The sequence below is a fragment of the Chamaea fasciata genome, unplaced genomic scaffold (assembly GCF_029207755.1).
Source record: "Chamaea fasciata isolate MVZ Bird 193981 ecotype frontalis unplaced genomic scaffold, bChaFas1.0.hap1 SCAF_5, whole genome shotgun sequence".
NCBI classification, from domain to species: domain Eukaryota; kingdom Metazoa; phylum Chordata; class Aves; order Passeriformes; family Sylviidae; genus Chamaea; species Chamaea fasciata.
In genome coordinates this window covers 18246238-18267652 of record NW_027094090.1, presented here as the reverse complement: position 1 = coordinate 18267652, position 21415 = coordinate 18246238, and the positions used below count along the sequence as shown (strand labels likewise).

Here is a 21415-nt window from a genome sequence, read left to right as displayed (position 1 = left end):
GGAGCGAGCCACGCCCATCGGCCTCGCGTGCCGCCACCATCATGAGAAAGGGCAGGCACCGGCTCCGTAGGGGCTTCAGAGCCGCCCGCCATTTGTGTTCGGCCCCGGAGACCTTCTGCTGCTGGGGGCGTGCCCTGCCCTCACCTAATATGGCCGGCGAGGGAGGCGGTCACGTGCTCGCGGGGCTGGCACTGCCGCTCCCGCGCTGCCCTCTGCGGGGCGGCCACGTGGGCGCGCGCGCGGTGAGTGCGGGACGGGCCGCGGGCGCTGCCCGGGCCGGCGGGGCGGGCGGCAGCCAGGGAGGGAGGGAGGGATGAGGCAGCGGCCGAGCGGGAGAGCCGCCAGCTGTCCGTGCCTTTACTGTAGCCGGGCCAGAGGGCGTTCCCGGGAGCCCCGCCGGGCGCTGCCAGGCGGCCGCCCCGGCTCTCCGCCTCCCGAGCGCGGGAGCTGTGGCGATGCGGCAGGGAGCGCGGCCGGGCTGGGCTGGGCAGGGCAGCCGCCTCCTGAGGCGTGTGCGCGGGGCGCGGTGCCTGCCTCTGCCGCGGGGGCCTGGCGGCCTCGGGGCGGCGCCGGCGGCTGCAGGAGCGGCGGCTGGTGTTTGGTCTCGGCCTGAAGCCCCCGCGGAGCCCCTCACAGGAGCGACCTGACACGGGCGGCACTTCAAACCCGCCCCAGCGGGCAGCTGCGGGGCGGGCTGGGCTGGGGTCTGTGTCCGAGTGTCCCCTGCTGGGGTCTGGGCGCCCGGGAACGGGGGCGCGGGGAGGGTGTTCGGCTTGCATTTCGGTAGGTTTCAGTTGAGAGCATTCTACGTGTTTCTTCCCTGGTCCCAAGAGTACCTTTTCTTTCTCTAACGCGCCGTCGTGCCTTTGTGTCTGGTAGTGTCCCACACTGTATTTCCTGCCTCAACTCTCTCTTTTTTTTTTTTTTTTCCTAGTTTTTTGTTTGTTTATTTGTTTTGTTTTTGGGATTTCTTTTAGCCAGTTTCGAAACTCACGAGGAAGTGTATATAAGAATAGCAGCTGCAGTTTTTTCCTGATGCAAGAAGAAAAAGCAATCCCAGCAACTACAAGGTTTAAATCTGACCTCATTGAGGTGATAACTCTAGAGCAAACTTGAAAGAGCTATTAGAGCATAGGGAAAAAAATAGCTGTGGAAATTTAAGATAAAACAAAATGGGTTTTGCCAAAACCAGATCAAGCTAAAGGGGGAAGACCTTATGCTGGGGTGCGCTTGGTGGTCCTGCTTAGATGCCTCCATGTGAGGGAGTGAAATGACTCTGCAGACAGATTTAACATGCAGTTTGGCTGCCAAACTCTCTCATAGCTCTTCTGAAGTGTGTCTGGAAAATGTAAGTGAGCTAAATATGGTAGATTTTTCACGGGAAGAGAAAAAAAATCTATATGAACTAATGATACTTCCACTGAAAAAGTATAGAACCGCAGCAAACCCTTTTTGATGGAAGTACCTTACCGTTTTTTGGGGTTTTTTTTTTTTTGGTTTGGTTTTTTTTTTTTTTTTTTACATGAGAACCCCAATTTCTTTTTTCACCCAGTTTAATCCCAGGGAAAGATTAATCCTTTGCATAAAAATACCCCCTCTCTTCTATGATTCAGTCTTGATGTAGATTCTTGGGGGGGGGAGTTGGTGTGGCTATGTTGTAGAGGCCAGAGGAAGATTCTTCTGAAGTTGCTGGAATGTAATCAATGGACAAACCTGTGTATATTTCCTTATGATTATTCCTCTAAGTATCATTATTAAATTATTTTTAAGTGAAAAATCTGTTTCTGTGGTTTTGTCATTGAAAGAACAAAAAGCTATAATTGCAAGGATTTGCTTTTATATAGAAAATTTATTTTGATCATGAGATTCAGTGTCTACCTGTCTTGATAAATTCCACTTGAGTTTTGATGCTTGTCAGCATCAATTTTCAACAGAGTTATCTTGAGTCTTGACAAGACCACTGAATTTATTAGGCTTTATCTCAGAAACCTGTGTGTTGTCCTCATGCTTTGGTTTTTTTATCTTCTAGCACGTTTCCCTTCAGGGAATTTCAGTATTTATGATGCATGTAATTATCTTCAAGATGTACAAGTATGCTACCGTGCTTACTTTTTTCAGGGATACTAAAGGATTGGAGTCGAGGTTTTTTTAAAAAAAAAAAATCTTGTGATAAACTGTGTGTGGGATACAAAGCTTCACTTTCATTCTGATTTAGGAAGTTGGGAGTGATTACTCATGTGGTTATCAGCTAAAGATACCAGGAGCAGGCTGTGTTGTAGATCAGTCAGAGGATAATGGATGCAGCATTTATAGGTGATGATAATAACACATTATTATGCAGATGATGTAGTTTAGAGGGAAAAAATAGAACTTCTGGGCCTTGGGTCCTTTTATAGGGATTTATTCGGCCCTAAAATACCTGCAGTGTTAATAAGCTGTGAATTTGAAGTCAGGAATACCTACCTTGAATACGAATATGCTGTTTCACCTGATGCATGAGCTGCTCAAGTGCCCTGTTGCTGTGTGCAGCAGTGGTTTGACCCTTCAGTGTCCATTTTTCTCCTCAGTTAAGTTTGGCCAGAAACATGAGATTCTCCTGAATTTATTGGAAGAATTTGGGAAGATTGCCTTCTATAGACAAGAATTTGTGCAGCATAAATTGCCATGTGCAGGGCCTTAATTCCTGCCAAACACTTTTTGAGGTATCCTGGTGTCAGTCCCATACCTCTTTCTCCTAGGAAAAGGATTCTTTTGTAGCATATACCATTGTTATCCATTCTTGTCAAGAAGTCATACTAGGTACAGGTGAAAAAGGCTGTTCCCACTTCCTGGGATGAAGGGTTTGTTTAGGCTCTGTCTTTGAGCCCAGGCTTAAGAGCTTCAGTTACAGTCTGCAGCAGAAGCAATCAGAGAACGAGGTGCAGTCAGTGAGATATTTAAAATAATATGCAGATGCATGCAATTTACAGGAAGTACACCATTTTCAGGATTTTTTGCTGCTAGTTGTGAATACAAGGAACATGAGCTCACTCCTTTTTACTAATGAGCAGCACAAACATTGGTTCAGGAAAAGGTAGCTCTAGGAGGCAGTTGCTAAGTGATTCCAGGAAATCTGCCAGCTATATTACATCTGTTTGATGGACATATTTAGACCAAAATACAGGAGAAAACATCTCTAACCAAAACCTCAGACGTACCTTAAAAGTGCTGGTTTTGAAATTTTGTCTCTGTGGGAACAGAGCAAGAATAACAATAACCAAAATCTCTTGTCTTTTATTAAATTGTAAACTTACAAAAATTTGGGAAGCTTAAATTAAAAGGGCGTGAAATAGATTTACTCTGGCATCACCTGGACATGTGATTTTGTCGTAATGATAAAATACAACATAAATACTACCATAAGAATGGCTCAGTGGTGTTGTGAAGTGAAGCACTGGGTAGAGGTGGCCTTCATTTCTGGGTAGAAGTGTGAAGTATGAGGTACAGAATGTCTCTTGCCACAGAGATGTGTGTGGGTGCCAGAGGGGATTTGTCATTCTCTGGCCAAGTCCAGACCTAGCTGCAGGCAAACTCGGGAGATCAAAGTACTCTGTTCTGAATAATTTCTCATCTTCACGGATTTTTTCCCACTGGTTTTGGAGCCCTGAACAAACAAGAGAGTATGTTTTAAAGATCATGTGTAAATCCAGTGTGCAGTTAAAGTCAGGGTAAATTACAAAGCTGTCTGTCCCACGAATCACTGACATAACTCAGGTGACACCCAGCAGTGGGGCAGTATGGAATGCAAAGGGATATACTTTCTTAGTAGGGTCCGTGTTGTCTTGAGTTTTTTTAGGTGAAAATTAAAACAATTACATTTACAGATGATGGCATAAATTCTGAAATGCTTCTGAATATACTTTTGACTACCTTAATTCATTCAATGTAGTAAAAATTTTCCTGTTTTTTTTTTTTTTTTTTACTTATCTTTGTTTAAACTTTTTGACTGCTGTCACATTTTCCTTCTGTCATCAATATTTTTCTGGTTATACACTTCATGCCATGTTTTGTAATTTCTTTTTATTTTCTTTTTAATAATAATAGAATATATCTGAATTTCAAGATGGCTCAGAAGAGGAGCTCAAGTGGACGGTCATTCCCATTGCTGTTGCTGCTCATTGCAGTGGCCTTTCTTCATTTAACTGTCTGTCCTTTTACGAAAGTGGAGGAAAGCTTTAACCTACAAGCTATCCATGATGTGGTGTACCACCAGCTGGACTTGGATAAGGTAAATTGAAAAGAATGTCTTCATTTTTGGGTGATGTTAAAGATGGCAATTCCCTGCAGTATCTGTAGGATAGTTGTGGTGTGAGTATGGTTTATTTTCCCTTGTTTCTGATTTGCCTATTTAAGTAGATTCTCCTTTTTGCAGTATGACCATCATGAATTTCCTGGAGTTGTCCCAAGAACGTTCCTTGGACCAATTTTTATTGCTGCTCTTTCCAGCCCAGCCATCTATGTACTTTCTGTGCTAAGAATGTCCAAGTTTTATTCCCAGCTGATAGGTATGAGAATTTTTATCCTCAGAGATGTCACCCTTTAAAGCATCAGTTAAAACATCGTTGCTACATTTGGATCAATGGTTAAATTGTGATACTCTTTTCCTCAATGAAGGGAAACCCAAACTATGGTACTTAGGGCCGGCAGGGCCATTCTGCTCCCTCTTTGGGGAGTAACTAACAGCACACAGAAAATCTGTGCTAACAAATGCCAGGCAGAGTAGAAAAAGCAAGTGTCTCAAGTCTCTTCAGAGAGTACACGTCCATGTACACTTCAGAAAGGATCGTTAACTTCGGCATGGAAGCATTGACCTTTGTGCAGAACTGCCAGACACGTTGAAAGTGGATTAGAATAGATAAACTAAATGGAGTTTTGTTCAGTTTTTTGTTTCTTGAAGGTAGTTATATTGTGATATCTTAAGTGTTAATCTTCAGAACATCTTCCCATCTTCAGAACGTCTTCCCGTAACATGACATAACATGGCCATTCATCAATGATCCATCTGATATTATTACTCTTCTATTCCTGTTTTTATTCTAATAGTCCGAGGAAGTTTGGGGCTCAGTGTGATTTACACGTTATGGAAGCTGCAGAAAGAAGTTAGAAAACAGTTTGGAGCAACTACAGCATCAATCTTCTGTCTCATCACTGTTACTCAGTTTCATTTGATGTTTTACTGTACAAGAACTCTACCTAATGTGTTTGCACTTCCATTTGGTAGGTATTTAATGGGAAAAAACTTAAAATTTAAAACTTCTTCTGAAATGCATCAGTAGTTAAGGCACAGGAAAAGTACAGTCAGACCAAATTAACATATCTACTTGATTAAATTGTGTGATAACAAAACTAAAAAGCTTGAGATTTCTTTCTCTTTACCGTATATGCTTCCAATGACTGTTGAATCAAGTTTTATTGAATGTGAATACATGTGGGTTTTGTCAGATGGCTTTGATTAGCTAGAGGTTTGAGTACACATGTCTAATTCATAAAGCATAGAGCTATGAAAAGGGATGAGGTACACCTGCAGTTCAAAAAAACGCTGTGAACTTGGTCTGCACAGGAAGGGACTTTCTCATGGGATTGTAGCAGAAATTCCTACTGCAGCATCTCCACTTTCCTCTTCTGAAGCTGTCTACAAATGCAGCAGTTTGTATACTTACAGTAAAAAAAAAAATCAAAGTCAAACCTTTCTCTACATGTACAGTTTTCCCCCAGAGCTGATGAAGAGGAAAATTAATCACATGTGACAGATATTAACTGAGTCACTAAATGCTTCAGTGCAAATTGTTCAGCTAACAAAATCGTAAGTTTTATGTAAGAACCTGTATAGGTGAGAAATGAGAAAAAAAAAGCAGATGAATTGTCAGATAAACTGTGTACTAATGTCTCAGATAATTTCTGCATATTAAAAAATACAAGTTGTTTCATGATTTTGTATTTCACATTTTCCGTAGGATCCTGAGCACTTTACTATGTTGAGATTTAAACTGAAAGTAGAGACAACTTCATCTGTAGAGATATGGTGTGTCCCACCTAATGACACAAAAGAATTTATAGATCTTTTTGCCTCAGTAGTAGTCTGTAGTGTCATTTTTATGTTTGAAATGGGTTTGTGTTATTATGAATATAGAATATACTTAACGAGAGAATAAACTAACTGCCCAGCTGATATTGAGCAATATTAATTATGAATCGTAGTTTGAGAAGCTTTTAGTACTCCCTTAAGGTTTGTTTTTCTTCCCTTCCCCCCCTCAGCAGCTATTAAATATTCTGCTAGAGAGAGCTCCCATGTGTTCCTTCTGTGATTATACTTTTCCTAATTATTTAAGCATCAACGGTATAAAGCTGTGCATTATTCCAAATTACACTTCTCTAACAAAGGAAGTATTTCTGGACTAGAAATGGTATGAAGACCAAGAGAGGATTGGTGGGAAGTTAGAGGAACAAGAAGATAGTATAGAGTGTTACCATTTAGAAAACTAATAGTTCAGTATGTTGGATGATTTTTTGATGGTTTTTTGGTTTGTTTTGTTGGTTTGTTTGGGTTTTTTTTTGCAGTGCTCCTGGCATTGACATTTTGGATACAGCAAAAGCAAAGACCGTTCATTTGGTTCTCAGCTTTGGCGATTATAGTCTTCAGATCAGAGCTCTGCATATTCTTAGGCCTCATGCTCCTTGTGACCTTATTAACTAAAAGAATCTCCATTTTCAAGGTGCTTTCCCATGCTGTTCCTGCTGGAATGTTTTGGTTGGGTAAGTGTTTGCTTGTAAGAAAGGAAATGACATTAAGGTCAAGAGAAGTCTGGCATTTTGACTGTTTTATCTGTTGAATGGCCCTTAAGGGGGTTTTTTTTGGGAGGTGGGGTGCTGTGAGTTGCTTTTGTTTTAGTTTGATTCTATTTGCTAATAATATGACAAGATATTTTTATTTCTTTGAAAATTTCTGTGTGAGGAAATAGATGTGCACAGAGCAGAGAAAGTTACTGTGGCCTCTGTCTTTAGATGCTTACACGTCCTGATCTGAAAGAGGCTTAGTTGTACAAGTTGACTTCAGTACAATTAGTACCTGGCTGTAGCTACTTGTGCATATTATCAGTTGTAGTATCTATTGCCATGGTGATAAGCTGAGTCCCAGGATAAAATACTACAGTGTGACAGACAGAGATACCAAGCAAGGAGGGTTGTGAGGAGAGTTGCAGTTCAGCTCTATTCTATTATTAAATTAAATTTTACAGCTTAAGTGATCTCCATGCTGGAAAGGTTGGAAAGTTCCCTTGTCTCTGCCCATCTGTGGAAGACCCATGTGTATATACACATAAATACTCTAAGCTGCCCTGCCAGCCTACCTCATTAAAAATGCTGTTGTCATATATGTGATGATGAGCCCTGTGCTGTTCCTTGTATAGAGTGCACAACAATTATGCCAGGTGCTTTTGAAGGCACCTCATGGTATAAAAGTTTGGAGATCCAATGGGAGTTAGCCACTGGCACTCCCATTTATGATCTGAGGAAAATCCTTAAATACGAGAGCAGTTTTCACAGAACTGAGTGGAGGAGATAGGGCTGACAGTTTTGCTGTTTTTATTTTGCCTTTCATCCCTTATTCTCCTTCTCCTTCCACCTAATGAATAGTAGCAAACTTAGTGATTATTTTTTCTAACTCAACAAAAAACAGTTGTAGCTTTACAGTAAAAGTTTATTTAGTACTCTTTGAAGTTAACATGAGCTTCTTATCATTCATACATTTAATGCTCTTAATAGTCTTCTAAAACAAACCTCAGTTAAACTATTTTTTTCAAACCTGGGTGTGGAGTGGAGTGAATCCCAATTTGGTTCATGTCTAACGTGCTTCTTTTAAGGCTTCGGTTCAGAAGTGCCTCCCTTCCTTGCATTTCCCCTGCAAGACAGACAAACTCGGCCTTCTCTGTGGTTTTGGGTGAGGCTTACAATGCATCTTTCAGTTTATGTTGGTCTCAATGTGCTATATGTGCTATTCGGATGTGTTAAGTTTACTTTTGCCTGGGTTTTAGTTCATGCAGATTTGTATCTCTTTAATTTTTTTTAGGGCTAACAGTTGCTGTGGATTCTCTATTTTGGAGGCAACTTGTGTGGCCTGAGGGGAAAGTGCTCTGGTATAACACGGTTTTAAACAAAAGTTCCAACTGGGGAGTATCCTTTGAAACGTCCGGAGAAAAAGAACACTACCAGCCAAAGCAAAGACTTGATGTGACTTATTCCTGAGACTCAGGGTGTTAGATTCTACTTTTCATTATTTAAAACTTATGAGACAATATCTGTCTTTTAGGTGTTTCTGAAAATTGTAAGTCTCTTCTGCTAACATTTTTCATGCCTCTTTGTGTTCTACCAATATAAAGCCAGGCTTTTTCCCCTTGGTTTTTCATGTTGCCCATCATCTGTGTCATTTGATGTGCCTCTGTTGAGTAATGTGAATGTAATTAAGCAACTGCTTTTAGTTCTCCAATGATAAGGCTGGAAGAATGTGTGTACAAAAAGTATACTGCATATTTGCAAAGTTTGTGTGTACTAATGTAAAGTATAGTTACTTCACTTGTCAGCAGTGAAAGCATCCTTAACTCTTTTTCACCTTTAAGACCTCTCCCTTCTTGTGGTATTTCTATTCAGCCCTGCCTCGTGCTTTGGGATGCAGCATAGTATTTGTACCTTTAGGGGTAACAGAAAAGAGAACTCGGATTTTACTTTTGCCAGCACTGGGCTTTATTTTCTTGTATTCGTTTCTCCCACACAAAGAGCTGCGTTTCATCATCTATACTTTCCCTGTTTTCAACATAGTGGCTGCTAAAATGTGCTCACGAATGTAAGTTCAAAATCCTGTTTGTTTGTTTTTTTACCTCTGAAAATGCAAAATTTTTATGCACTATTTTTATGCACTTTTTTCTATCTTGAACTCTGGATCATATTGAAATATTCATATGCTGTAGAAGGGAGTTCAAGGTCTTTGTACTCATTTGACTGCAGGGACAACTGGAAACAGAGAAAAGTCAAATGCTTTGACAGGACTATTTGGGAAGTCTGGAGGAGAATTGAGAATAGAGTCCTAATTTAGCAGTTTATTTTATCTACCAGAAAAAAAAACACATTCCAGTGGACTCCTGAGCTGTTGACACAGCTTACCTTAGGAGATAGTTTAATACACAGGCGAGGCTTGTGAAACATGGAATTAAATAGCTATGTTTGGGTATATTGAGAAAACAAATTGAAATTCAGAGTTTAGCTTCTTTAAAAGAGAATATATTCATAGCTGAAGTTCTTAAACACAAATACTTAGCTTTATTGGTAAGTTTGTCTTAGCTTTATTAATGAGAATATTCTAATTTAAATGTCACTAGAAGTTAATCTTCTAGAAATTGGTAATAAATGCATGCCATACCGGATTAATAAAATTTGCATTAATCTTTATTATCTAGAAGTGGAGTTTCCATAACAGTTATGTCACAGTAGTCAGTGACCAGTATGAAAGAAAATAACAGTTTATTCTTCCTTCTTTTTCTCTTCTTAACAGTCTGAATAACTACCGGAGATCCTGGCTGAATAAACTTGGATCTTTCTTTATTATAATGCATCTTCTACTTAATGCTGTTTATTCAGGAACATCTTTATATGTTTCACATTTCAATTATCCTGGAGGAGTGGCAATTCAGAAGTTGCATGAGTTGGTACCTTCAACAGCAGGTATGTAAAGCTGGCTTGAGGTGTGTTCACCTAATTTCAATTTCAGTATATCTTTTTATGTATTGAATGCTACTTCTTCAAACTAGGTACATGCACCTTCTTTTTTACTGTTTTGTTTATTTATTATTAATCAGAGTGTACTTGGAAGAATTTTGAAACAGTATTCTATTTTCTTTATTTTTGTAGATGTCTCTGTTCATATTGATGTGGCTGCAGCACAAACAGGAGTTTCTCGGTTTCTAGAAATCAATTCCGATTGGAGGTATGTTCTGAATGAGGCATTTTGATCTGATAATAATCATTTTGATACTGATAATAATCAGTAGCCTGCTTTTTGCTTTTTTGCATATGCGCAGGGACAAGCATTGCAAACATCGTTTCTGGTGCAGCTTAAGAACAATATGAATCTTCAGAGAATTTTTGATGTCTGCAGTGCTGCCATTTCAGAAATAAAGCACTGCAGTGTTTTTTCATTGTTTTAGATGATTCTGATTTGCCTATATAGCATAGGCTATCTCAGAGGACAAGAGGAAATGGCCTCAGATTGTACCAGGGGAGGCTTAGGTGCGATGCTAGGAAAAATTCCTTCATGGCAAGGATTGTCAAGCATTGGAGCACGCTGCCCCGGGAAGTGGTGGAGTCAGCATCCCTGGAAGTGTAAAAGTGTGGATATGGCACTTGGAGCCATGGGTTTAGGGTGGATGTGGTGGTGGTGCTAAGGTGATGATTGGGCTTGATGCTCTTAGACATCTTATCCAACCTTAATGATTCTGTGATTCTAAAGACATCAGAAACTGGACAAAAATTGTTAGCTTACCAAAATTGATACCAACATGTTTAAAGTGGCTGTGATAACCCACTTGTGAAACAGCTGTTCTTGGCAGAACAGTGTATATGATGATTTGTTTGTCTGAATGATGTGTGGCAGTGTGAGTGTCATGTACATTTTAATATTGAAAGTCTGTTTTTATGTAGAACATCCTTCATATAGATGGCATTGAAGCTGCTGGTGTGAACACATTCATTAACTCTGTGGGAACGGTGTTGGATGTTTTGTTACTATGACCAGCAGTGATACATAGACACTTTTAAAGAGTTGGAATATTGGAATGGATAGTAGGAGACATTGTGGGGTGGCATCATTTGCTTTTCAGGATGAAAACCAAAAAATAGGCACCTTTCTGTTTTTTAGGCCTACGTCTTCAGCTGAAGTATAAGTTTTTAATTTAAATGAAAATGATCGTAATGAAAATAATTCATTAGAAGGTAACATGAAGCCTCCCTTCATATTACACAAAATAGAAGCAACACAAGCAGATTTTGATTTAAGAAGCATTCTGAGCATGGAGTTCTTTTTCCCCAGTTATAGTATTCAGGAGCAGATGAACAAATATAATTTAATTATTGGTATGTTTAGAGATAAAAGTACTTTGGAAGTAAATCAGAAGAAAGGGAAAGAATGATTCCAAGGGAATTACAAAAATCATTGATCTTGCTATGCCTTTTTATTTCCAAGCACTCTCATGATGGTACAGGCTGTTTAAGGCCTTCACAATTACCTGTCTGCTGTTTATTTCAAATTGGTTTTTTGTATGTTGAATATAGAGAAAGTCTTAAGCCATGAATTGGGAGGAGACATTAAGCTGCTAGAGTACAAGGGATAGAATGTGCATGATAGGTAAAATGTTTCGGTCTTTGGGGTTTTGAAATATACTTAAATGCAGACATTACTCTGAATACCACTCTACTCTCTCCGGAGTGCTTCATTCCAATGAGCTTTTTGAGTTGGATTGCTTTGAGTTTGTAAGGCCTAGTGGGATTGGAAGGTAAATGAGTAATATCCCTGTCACTGATTGATGTTTCATAGTGTTGCAGCTACAGAGCAATTTCTCTCTGTTTTATTTGTACTCCGCAAAACAAAGGCTTAAGTAATGGCTGATTCAGCATAAAGTTTCACTTTAAAACAATCAGGCAAAGTCCACAACTGAACGTCATACACAGGATTACCACTTGGTGTGACAGCACAGTAGTGCAAAGTTTAGTGGAACCAACTGTACATTTTCTCGTCCAAGAAAGTGACAGCCTTTCAGAGGGGTGAACACTAATTTAACATCTTCAGAGACAGTGTATGTCAGGTGGAAACAGATTAAAGATGGGGTGGCTGTGAAGGCTGATGATTCACTATCAGATAACTGCAATCCATAAATAAAAGTGTCTTAAAGTTATCAGCTCTCAGTAGTGTGCTCAGATTAAATCTATTTGCCTCAAGAAAAATGCAAGCAATCTATTATTTTTCTTCAAAGGGTGATTGAAAGGAGCTTGATGCAGGTTCTTACACGAAGCAGGTGTTACAATCTTGTCTTCAATTAGTGCAGTCTCTTTGAACCCTGAATAAATATGCTGTATAAGCTTAAAGTATTTAAAAATAATAAAATTCAGAAATGCTTGTAGCCAGATGAAAGGCCTTTTACTTGCTGATGAAGAAAATGTGGAATTAGTAGTTGGTAAGACTGTTACAAAGTAATGCTGTTCTTTCTGCCAGTTTGGATGTATCTACCAACCTAAGGGGTATTGTGATATTTTTGGAAATAGCAGGTGAAATTAGCATGCAGTTGTTTTAGAAGAAGAAAACACCTGTTCAGTGTGCAAAGTCTAATTCTGCATTATATGGTGTATTTAGTGACACTTACAAATTCTGTCAGCCTGGGGTCTTTTCTGAGTTGCCAAAATTTTAGTTAACAACCCACACAAAACCTCTAGTTTTATGTAAAGTAATATCTTAAATGTTAATGACTGCCCTTTCAGGCAACATTACAAAAATATTAGTAGAGACTTTTTTCAGGGAATTCAGGCAGATGAGAGGCCAGGCCTGCAAAGATGCAGGCTGGATTTAATCCTAGGTGCATTTAAGGGTATGTAGGGCTGGGACTGCACTGCTTCCCTGCCTGTGTCCACGTCTGCAAGGAAAGTCATGGCCTGAGTAAGATGCCTGTGAAACGTGTGGAAGGGTTCAGGTCCCTAAGAATAGGCGCTCCAAGTAGAAAACAGTTCACAGAACAGGGCAACAGAAAAGGTGAAGAATGGGGCACTGCTCTTCACTCAGGTTACAGAGCCTAGCAGTGATTTGTGGAGTGTTTTGGAGTGAACTTAGCTTCTCCTCTGAAGTTGCTGGACTGAGGACTCAATCAGGCAGTCATGTCCAGTATGAATATCCTAACCCTTAAGCTGTAAATGGCACCTGACTCTCCTCAGTGAATGAACAAATAACTATTGTGAGGTAGAACCACGTCCTCATGAGGGAAATCTGTCTCAATTCCTAGAAGATAAAAGGGATTCATACAGCTCTTAAGAGATAATGAACTTCAGTTTTGGGCTTAGATCAGATGAAAAGTGGCTGAAACTAGATCTTTCACATCTCTGCCAAATGGCTAAGTCACTTGATTTCTCATCCTGTAAATTCCCTCAATAGCTAGATTGAACATTGAATCCTTTAAGAAATAGCTCTAAGTCTACATAATAAATAGTTCTAGAACTCAGTAGTTACTTTTTATATTTTATATATAGTTTATATATATATATATATATATATATATATATATATATATATATATATATAAAATTTATATTTAATTCTGGTACTTAAACAGTTTATAAAAGCTGACCCAAAGTGACCTGCCCAAACATGTAGTAGATCAGGAAACTGAACTTAGAAATAACAAGTGCCAAATTAGTACTGTAATTGCCAGGCTCTTTCTTTCCTCCAGTGTTCAAGGAGTTTTTCCTCCCTGCTATTCTCTGAGGCACCTACTCTAACGTATGACTACCAGAAGAAAAAGTTTTCTGCTTAAATACCACATAAAGTATTTTTTAGAATTACTAAAAAATCCCACAAACAAACAAAAAAGAGAAAAAAAAAAAACCCAAACAAAATGAAACTTCCATGTTTCTCAAAATGCAGTTCTCATAGAGTAAAACTTAAAAATTGGCCCAGTTTCCTACAATCTTAGGCTTTGGAGTCCTTTCTCCACTGAATTCAAATAGGGAACTAGTAAGAAATTTTCTAGGGGTCGTGATTTATATCCCAATAGCTGCAGAAAGAACTTGCTGAACTTGCATGGAATGACTGAGTCCCTACATTCTTCAAAAATAGTATTTCCTCCTCTAGTTCTATTTAATCAGGAGATATAACTGAGGATGTTAGTTCCTTTTTGTATTTCATCTTGGATGCTACATGCCTGTGCAGGAATGGCCATCTTTAATAGGTAAAGCGAGGAATAAAAATAAACTTTCTTTATTCTTTACAGGTATGATAAAAGAGAAGATGTTAAACCAGGAGACCAGTTGATGTTTTCTTACACACATATACTGATGGAAACAAATCCTCTTCAAATATCACATTATAAGACAACCCACAGGCCACTGGCAAATATACCTGGCATCAGTAAAATTGGGTTGAACCTTACTTCACTACCTCCTTTTACTTTAAACTTGAAACCAAAATTAGTACTGTTGGAAAAACTTCCTCTATCATCTTGACTGTGAATTTAAAGTAAGTCTTTTTATGTGATTTTGCTGATGACTGAACCGTATAAGACAGCAGCAAATTGTCATTCCAGCACTGCAACTGAGCTTCTGTGGAAAGGCACGGAAAATCTCTGTACTGATTGGTATTTAGCTCCATCCTGTTTCTTATGTAAATAATACAGTTCATTCCTAGTCAGTATATACCCAGTATACTGAGTTGTATTGTTAGATATGTTTGAGAGAGGTTGCCTACTATTTCAGTGGTATGAAGTAAAATCTGTCTACTTGGTTTGGTAGTCTGTTTCATCATGTAGCACAGGTATGTCCTAATTGTCCTATATAAGATACAAAGTCAACAGGTTTGTGCTAGGGCATATTTGATATGTAATCTGTGTGTGCAGAGATGTATTACTTAATGTATCTGCAGGATTGTAACCCCCTCAGTTGTCGGATTGCCTGTGTGAAACCTAATGATGTTATCAACATAGGAAAGCCATATTCATTGTAGCTTCATCATAATACCTAATCGTGCCCTGTAGGCTACCAAACTAATGAAACATTCACTTTAAAAGCAGTTGGACCTCTTGACAAGCACTGTTTCATAACAGATTCGAGTACTAAGAATGATTACCTTCATTCCAACAGTTTGTGATAAAGCAGTAACTTGGATTTCCCAGGAAATAGAATTTTTACAGTAATGTTTCCCCCCTTCTGCTGTACTGATATCTTAATTTGCAGTGCAAAAATTTACCTATGAAAATGTCCACTTTAAGATAGGTGCTGTTTTCCTTTTTTTTTTTTTTTTTTTAATTAAGTAATCCCTTTGGAAAGGAGTACTCTAATGTGCCATGTGCTGCATTCTATGAACTACAGTAAGACTGCATGCTCTGTAGTTTCTTTATTAGATGCTTTTGTTAAGGATGTCTGTATAGATTGCTGAATGGAACAAGGGAAAAAGGTTAGAATTCTGGTTAGGACCAGTGGCAAAATGACCAAAGCTCCATTAGTGTAAAATGTCAGAATCAGTGAAATTGTCATGGGCAGAAAACTACTCCTTGCTGACTGAAAACTTGAGTAAAATATAATTATGGAATAAAGTGGTTTGGAGTTATGTTTTGTTTTCTTTTTATTCTAAACTTGCTTGATTCAGGAATTACCTTACCTGTGTATGTTTCAGTTTTTGGGACCATGTTTTCTTTTCATCCTCTAGATTATGTATCAGTGGAACTGATCTGGTGGGGTGGAGCTTGCTCTCTCGTGGGTGGCTGTTGTTGCCCAGGCTTCTTTGTCCTTAGCAGATCTGGCAGAGGCAACCTGCAGAACTTGTTGGTCCAGTCTCTGGCTGCTCTTGAAATTTAAATCATTCAAGTATTATCTATTTGACTTGTCTTTGGAAGAAAATTTAGCTTCCTCCAGAGCCAGTTTGAACATCAAACAATTCACAAGAGACAGAAGGAAATACATGTGCAAATAGCTGCAAATTTGGAACCACACAAAGGAAAACTTTTGTTTAAGGATGTAGGCAGGCTTTCACGTTAAGGCTAATCATTGACTTCATGTGACTCGCCCACACTGGAATCCACAACTCAAGAACCCAAACTAAAATTTATCCTGCCCAGGTGTATACAAATTGGTTGTGGTTGCTCCAGCTTTCCAAATCCCCAGTTATTGAATCCCTCTGTAGGAATTTGCTTTTGTCACCTACAGAGAAAACTCAGGGCTACTGTGCTTGCAGAATAGACATCTCAAGCTATTGTCTGAAGTGGCACTCAATATTTACATGAGGCATTTGAAGAGTTTCATCTTGCTGAATCTCATACTCACATCATGTAGAGTTCTTCCACAGACTTACCCTGGTGTGTAGGTGCTACCTGTGGGACTTAAACCAATGATGGTGTTCAGCTGTGGAGCCCATGTCTACTACTGTTCACAGCCTCATCACCCACAGAAATAGAAACCATCAGCTCAAACTGGCCTTTTACTATATTTATGTATAAAATACATACAAGGAGACAGGAAAGAGATACTGGATTGCAGTTTTATCTGAAGTTTATTTGGGTCCTATTACACCTTGTTCTCTATATGTGGTTATTGAAAGTGCTTAGTTTGAAAATCTGGAACTTTAGTTTTGCAGCTAAAAGGGCTAGATTATTAGCCAGGCAGTGCATGGAGCACCACAGTACCTGTGGCTATTTGACCTCTGTAACAGCATGTGCCAGGGCAGGTTTAAGTTAGATAACAGGAAAAGGCTCTTCACCCAAAGGGTGGTTGGGCACTGGAACAGGCTCCCGAGGGAAGTGGTCACAGCACCAGCCTGACAGAGTTCAAGAAGTGTTTGGAAAACACTAAGACAGGTGGTGTGACTCTTTGAGATGTCCTGTGCAGGATCAGGAGTTGAACTTTAATGATCCTTGTCTGTCCTTTCCAACTCATGTATTCCTTTCTAACTATGATTCTATGGGTAACTGCCTGAGACACAGGCCATGAATATTATGGTGACCCACACTTGGAATGAGCAGGGGCAGTTGGTGAACTGGGATGAAGATTACTGCAGTTCTTCCCTGAAGACTGCTTGAGTAAAACAAGCAATCCTTGGAACAGAAACTAAAACTATCTCTCCTTTCTCTTAAATGAATCTTCTCATCTCTGTCTTGTGTTGCCTTTCTTTAGCTCCACAAGAACACTAGAGCTTACTTTCTCCTTTAATATAAATTATTATTCAGTGTACTTGCGTGGAAGAAAAAAGTGTGAGTTTAAATTCCCTTAAATACAAGAAGGCATAAAGGAACCCTCTTGCTCCTTCTGCAAACTTGAAGTGGGGTATTACAAGTTCTTCTGCATTTGGGGGACATAGGAAAAAGCATCAAGTTACAGAATGAGTGGAGCAGGTAGGAGGACAGAGACTAAACACTTGGAATTTTTGAAGGAACTTTTAAGTAATTTCTCAAGCCTATTTAAGTTCTTGTAAGGAAAATACCTTTTGACTTCACTGATTACAATCCTACCATAAAGTTCAGTGTTTCTTAACAAAAGGAGAAATAAGGTGAGCATATTGAACTAACTGAAGGTTGAATTAACATGAATAAAGCAAAAAGACAGATAGTACAGTTCATCTATAATGCTGCTATAGAATGAGATTTATTTTAGGGGTCTTGTTTAAACTCCCTAAGAGTCAAATATGTAGCATCCTACATGGCTCTTTCAAGTTTGACTTAATTTCTTGGAAGCAATGCTTGTTCCTGTAAAAAGTCCAACAGATTATTTGGATAAAAATACATCACCATGCCTTTTCACATGGAGAAGGTGAGTAATCAGTCTTACAGCCTGAGATGTAGGACATTCTTGTTATAAAACTAAATAAAGTAATTGCATGAAAACAAAGATGTGGAACTTGCCAATAGAGGATATTTCAGGAAGCTGAAAGTAAAAGCTGCTTCAAAAGAAAGGTAAACTGATTACTCTTGCATTAAGAACCAAAAGAACTAACAATCAAGGAACAACTTCCAGTTCACAAAGTCTCCAATATCAAGAGCTGGAAAAAAATCAGACTATATTGACCTAATACCTGCCCTAAGTACTTGCTATTGGTCTTCTCTCTTGAGCTAAATTGGGGTGAGGAGACATGGAGAATGATTATATTGGATCTGACATCAAATACATGTATCTTCTATGACTGAGGAAAAACCAGAACATGTCTCAGGTTCTTCCCTTGTTTGTTCTGCAGAACACAACCTCAATGCAATCTGTTTGTGCATTCTGAAACACTGAACACACTCCTTTTTCTCGCTCCCTGGCCATTTCACACATCCCCTTAGTGAGACAGATTACACTTTCAAATTAAGCTTGAGATTGTTCTGCCACTCCTGCAGTTACAGATGCAGTTCCAGGACCATTCTTTTTTTCATGAATACTTCTAGTTCTTTCCATAATGTTAAGGAGCTTGAAAACTGATGAGTTCTTAGCATTGGTCTGCTGTATCAATTTCAATGCAAGAAAGTGTTTCCCTTGCATCTGACAGCATTTTTTCATAACTTACACAGAAATTCCAGAAATTCCAGCCTAGTGTTGCTTCCCATTACTACATGTGCTCACTCTTACATACTCCCCTTCTACCAGCACCCTCAAAGAGCTTTCCTTCTTAGTATTCAAAGGCTGTTTCTTGTACAAGTGACTTCACTTTCTGTTTGCAAGAAAAGAAAAGTTTTCATCAAGCTGAGTTTATCACTGATGTAAGCAAGAGTGTTTAGCCACAGCTATGTCAGTGAGCTGGTTACATAATTAGTCTCAACTATGCCAAGACAAATGTCAAGAGGCTGTTAAACAGTGATACATGAAATGTATCACTGCTTAACATGTGACACCAAAGATTAAAAGGGTATTTACAGAAATTCCTTAAGCTAAAAAAACTCTACAAAGGTTTTCTTCATTTTCTATTTATATATGTATGATTTCAAAGTGTAACTGTTCTATTTTGTATGCAGCGATTTATTTTAGATCAGCTCTTTAGATAAAGATGAGCACCCCTAACTACTTTTTGGTTGCTCATTTCAGACCTTTTTAGGTCAGGTTGCAGACCTGATAGAAAGTGCAGCCACTGTTTCCTCTGAAAATCTGCATGTTACTGTCATGGGCACTCTTTTTCACCAATTCTGCTTTATTTCAGCTACAATTGCCCTTGGTTCTGTACCAAGTCTTCTTCATCTGTCAGTTTGTGCCAAGTACAAGGTAAAAATGCCGCTTGAAATGGAGTCCGCCTTTTCCTTTAAAACTGCCAACTAAAGTTCGAAGAAGGCATTCGTTTATAGTTTATAAAATCTAAATAATCTGAAACTAGAAAGTGTTATTTGTTAATTACGTATTTTATATATATGTATTTAGTTTTCCTGTGTTTGGAGGTTGTGAACATCCAAAGTTCACAAGAACAAGTTTGATATGGTCAGCTCTGAATAATGGCAGAAAAAAAAAAGAAAAAAAAAAAAGCCTCCTCTCTTTAAGGGAGAGATCTCAACAACTCTAAACAACTACTCTGAGCTGTCATCAATTCAATCAATTACATCCTTACGCTGGCCTGACACTGCTCTAGTTGAGATTTCAATTCTTTATAAATTCAGAAGCTACTTTTGGGGAGTAAAGAGAAGCCATGAGTATTTGTAGTAAATGCTCACTGACTAAATTCTGCAAACATGTTTCCTTCACTTGGACTTGGTGAGCAGGAAAGAGGCCACATGTAAAAAGAGGCAAGAAGAATTATTACCTCAGGTTTCTGAAGCATAATATACATCTCTAGATACTTTCCATTATATACCCTTCACAAGACCTAAGTTCTTTGAAAAGACTATAGCAGATCTTAACTTCTTCCCCTTCCTACCTATGTTACTACAAACTATTTATTGATGCAGCGTATAGTTGTTGCACCTGCCTACTTTTAAAAGAAGCAAAAGCTTTAAGATTTTTTATGATGACCAAGTTTCATCTACACTTTACTTTGCATGCTAACACTGAAAAAATGTCTGCTTACTAAATTTATTTCTGAGGTTGCTAAGGTACTGGAAGTATCTGTTTATTACTGTTACAGGGTCACCATAGTGTGCATTAGGGCAGTGTCTGTTGCCACAGGGATTGGTGCAGCACAAACTCAGCTTGATGAGAACTCCCACTGTTTACAGCTTTATTAGTCTGAGGGAAAGCACTGTAAAATTAGGGGGTGTCTTATCTATTACAAAGATGAGAAGGGTTGTAAAAACAAAATTTTATCAATCACTGGGAATTTACATTAAAAATAGTAAGGCAAACCCACACAAAACACAGTCACTCAATAACTTACCTCAACCTTCAATGAAAGCTTTCAACCCTTCTTTTGGAGTAATTCTTTTCTCACAGGCAGCAGTTCCTGATCTGAAGGAGATGCTGCTGTAACTCCTACAGAAGGATCAAGGCTTATAACTGAAAACAGCAACTTTATGTTCTCAGTTTCCCTCATTTTTATTTAAGAATTAATTTTTTCAATTTTAAGGTCTTTTGGGCCTGCATATTATCTTTAAAAAAATTCTAACTTAAGCCTTTAATTAATTCTTAACCAAGCTGACACTGAAACAGTGTGGTCTTAAGAACTAAGCCCTTCAAAACTCCAAACCAAGATGAAAAAGGGAAATCACAGGTATAAATAAACTAACTTCAATTCAAATTTTACATTTAAAAATAGTGACTAGTTCTTGTCTTCTCAGGAAGTTTTGACAAAAAACAGGACTATACAACTAATTATCTGTATGACTAAGAAACAGATTTGGGGCAACAAAATACCATCACTACAACTTTCCACACAGGGAGTTTGATAGGAGCTACAGCAAAGACTCCCTTCAGACAAGCCAAGATGCTTGCATCCAGAGAACTGTGATTTTCAGGTGAGCTTGTTCACTGCTAGCATTCCTCCTCGTCTGATGTGAGGATCAATGCTTTAATTCATAGGCTGTATTTACATTGAAGCGTTGAGTGAAAATTGTATCATCTGTTTAAAAAGAAAAGTGTTTTTTTCATCCTCTCTTCTCTCCACTGGTTTGGAGAGATTAAAAATCTCCTTTGCAAGGGTCAAGGTTATATTCACAGTTAAAATGTAGGAGAAAAAATTGAGATAATAATTAACCAGTAACCATTTAAACATGTTTCCCAATAAGCTGCTTCAAACTCACCTACTTCCAGCTATATATAAACTAGAACAAATTGTTTTATTACTGCAGAAAAAATGTGTGCTGTTCTCAGTTAACCCTAGAAGAACAAAGAGATGCTGACTATTGATAGAAGTAAACATTATCTTTTAAAATACTGCAGGGAAAAAAGCACTATTAGTCTTTCCCAAGTACACTATGTAGTAATTTACTTAAACAGTACAGGTATAAACATAACATGATGGAATAACGCTTGAAATACCTGAAACAGTAAAATGTTTATAGAGAAACTACACATGGAAACCAGAGCCACTTGGGAAGTAATTCAACAAATTTTCCTGAGGTTAAAACAGGTTTTGGAAAATGAAAAGAAGCAGAATCCAGGCTCAAGTCCAAAGAGATAAATGGAAAACCCACCTTTTCACATAGCTTGTTCTGTGGTATATTTATAATTACAATTGTTTGAATTAATTTTTATT

The 21415-nt window shown here is 38.6% G+C and overlaps 1 protein-coding gene across 3 annotated transcripts; it reads left to right on the top strand.

Moving 5' to 3' along the window:
- The first annotated feature begins 92 nt into the window (after window positions 1–92).
- ALG12 (ALG12 alpha-1,6-mannosyltransferase) lies at window positions 93–15385 on the top strand. 3 transcript variants are annotated; one of them, XM_066182956.1, is made up of 10 exons: window positions 93–242; window positions 4084–4267; window positions 4412–4544; window positions 5083–5256; window positions 6598–6792; window positions 8105–8208; window positions 8652–8875; window positions 9581–9750; window positions 9937–10012; window positions 14055–15385. In XM_066182956.1, exons 2-10 carry the CDS (start codon window positions 4103–4105, stop codon window positions 14284–14286), a joined length of 1473 nt encoding a protein of 490 aa, XP_066039053.1. In that variant the 5' UTR covers window positions 93–242; window positions 4084–4102; the 3' UTR covers window positions 14287–15385. The 3 variants fall into 3 exon arrangements, with proteins under 3 accessions (XP_066039053.1, XP_066039052.1, XP_066039050.1); XM_066182955.1 differs by lacking the exon at window positions 93–242 and adding an exon at window positions 723–783; XM_066182953.1 differs by lacking the exon at window positions 93–242 and adding an exon at window positions 795–1092.
- Window positions 15386–21415: the final 6030 nt, after the last annotated feature.

Bases quoted from the DNA above. Each gene is read 5' to 3' on its own strand.
- ALG12 (XM_066182956.1), top strand. From the start codon at position 4,103: ATGGCTCAGAAGAGGAGCTCAAGTGGACGGTCATTCCCATTGCTGTTG. The intron at 8,209-8,651 runs GTATCCTTTGAA...TTCACCTTTAAG, and splicing joins ACAAAAGTTCCAACTGGGGA to ACCTCTCCCTTCTTGTGGTA. The intron at 9,751-9,936 runs GTATGTAAAGCT...TTATTTTTGTAG, and splicing joins GTTGGTACCTTCAACAGCAG to ATGTCTCTGTTCATATTGAT.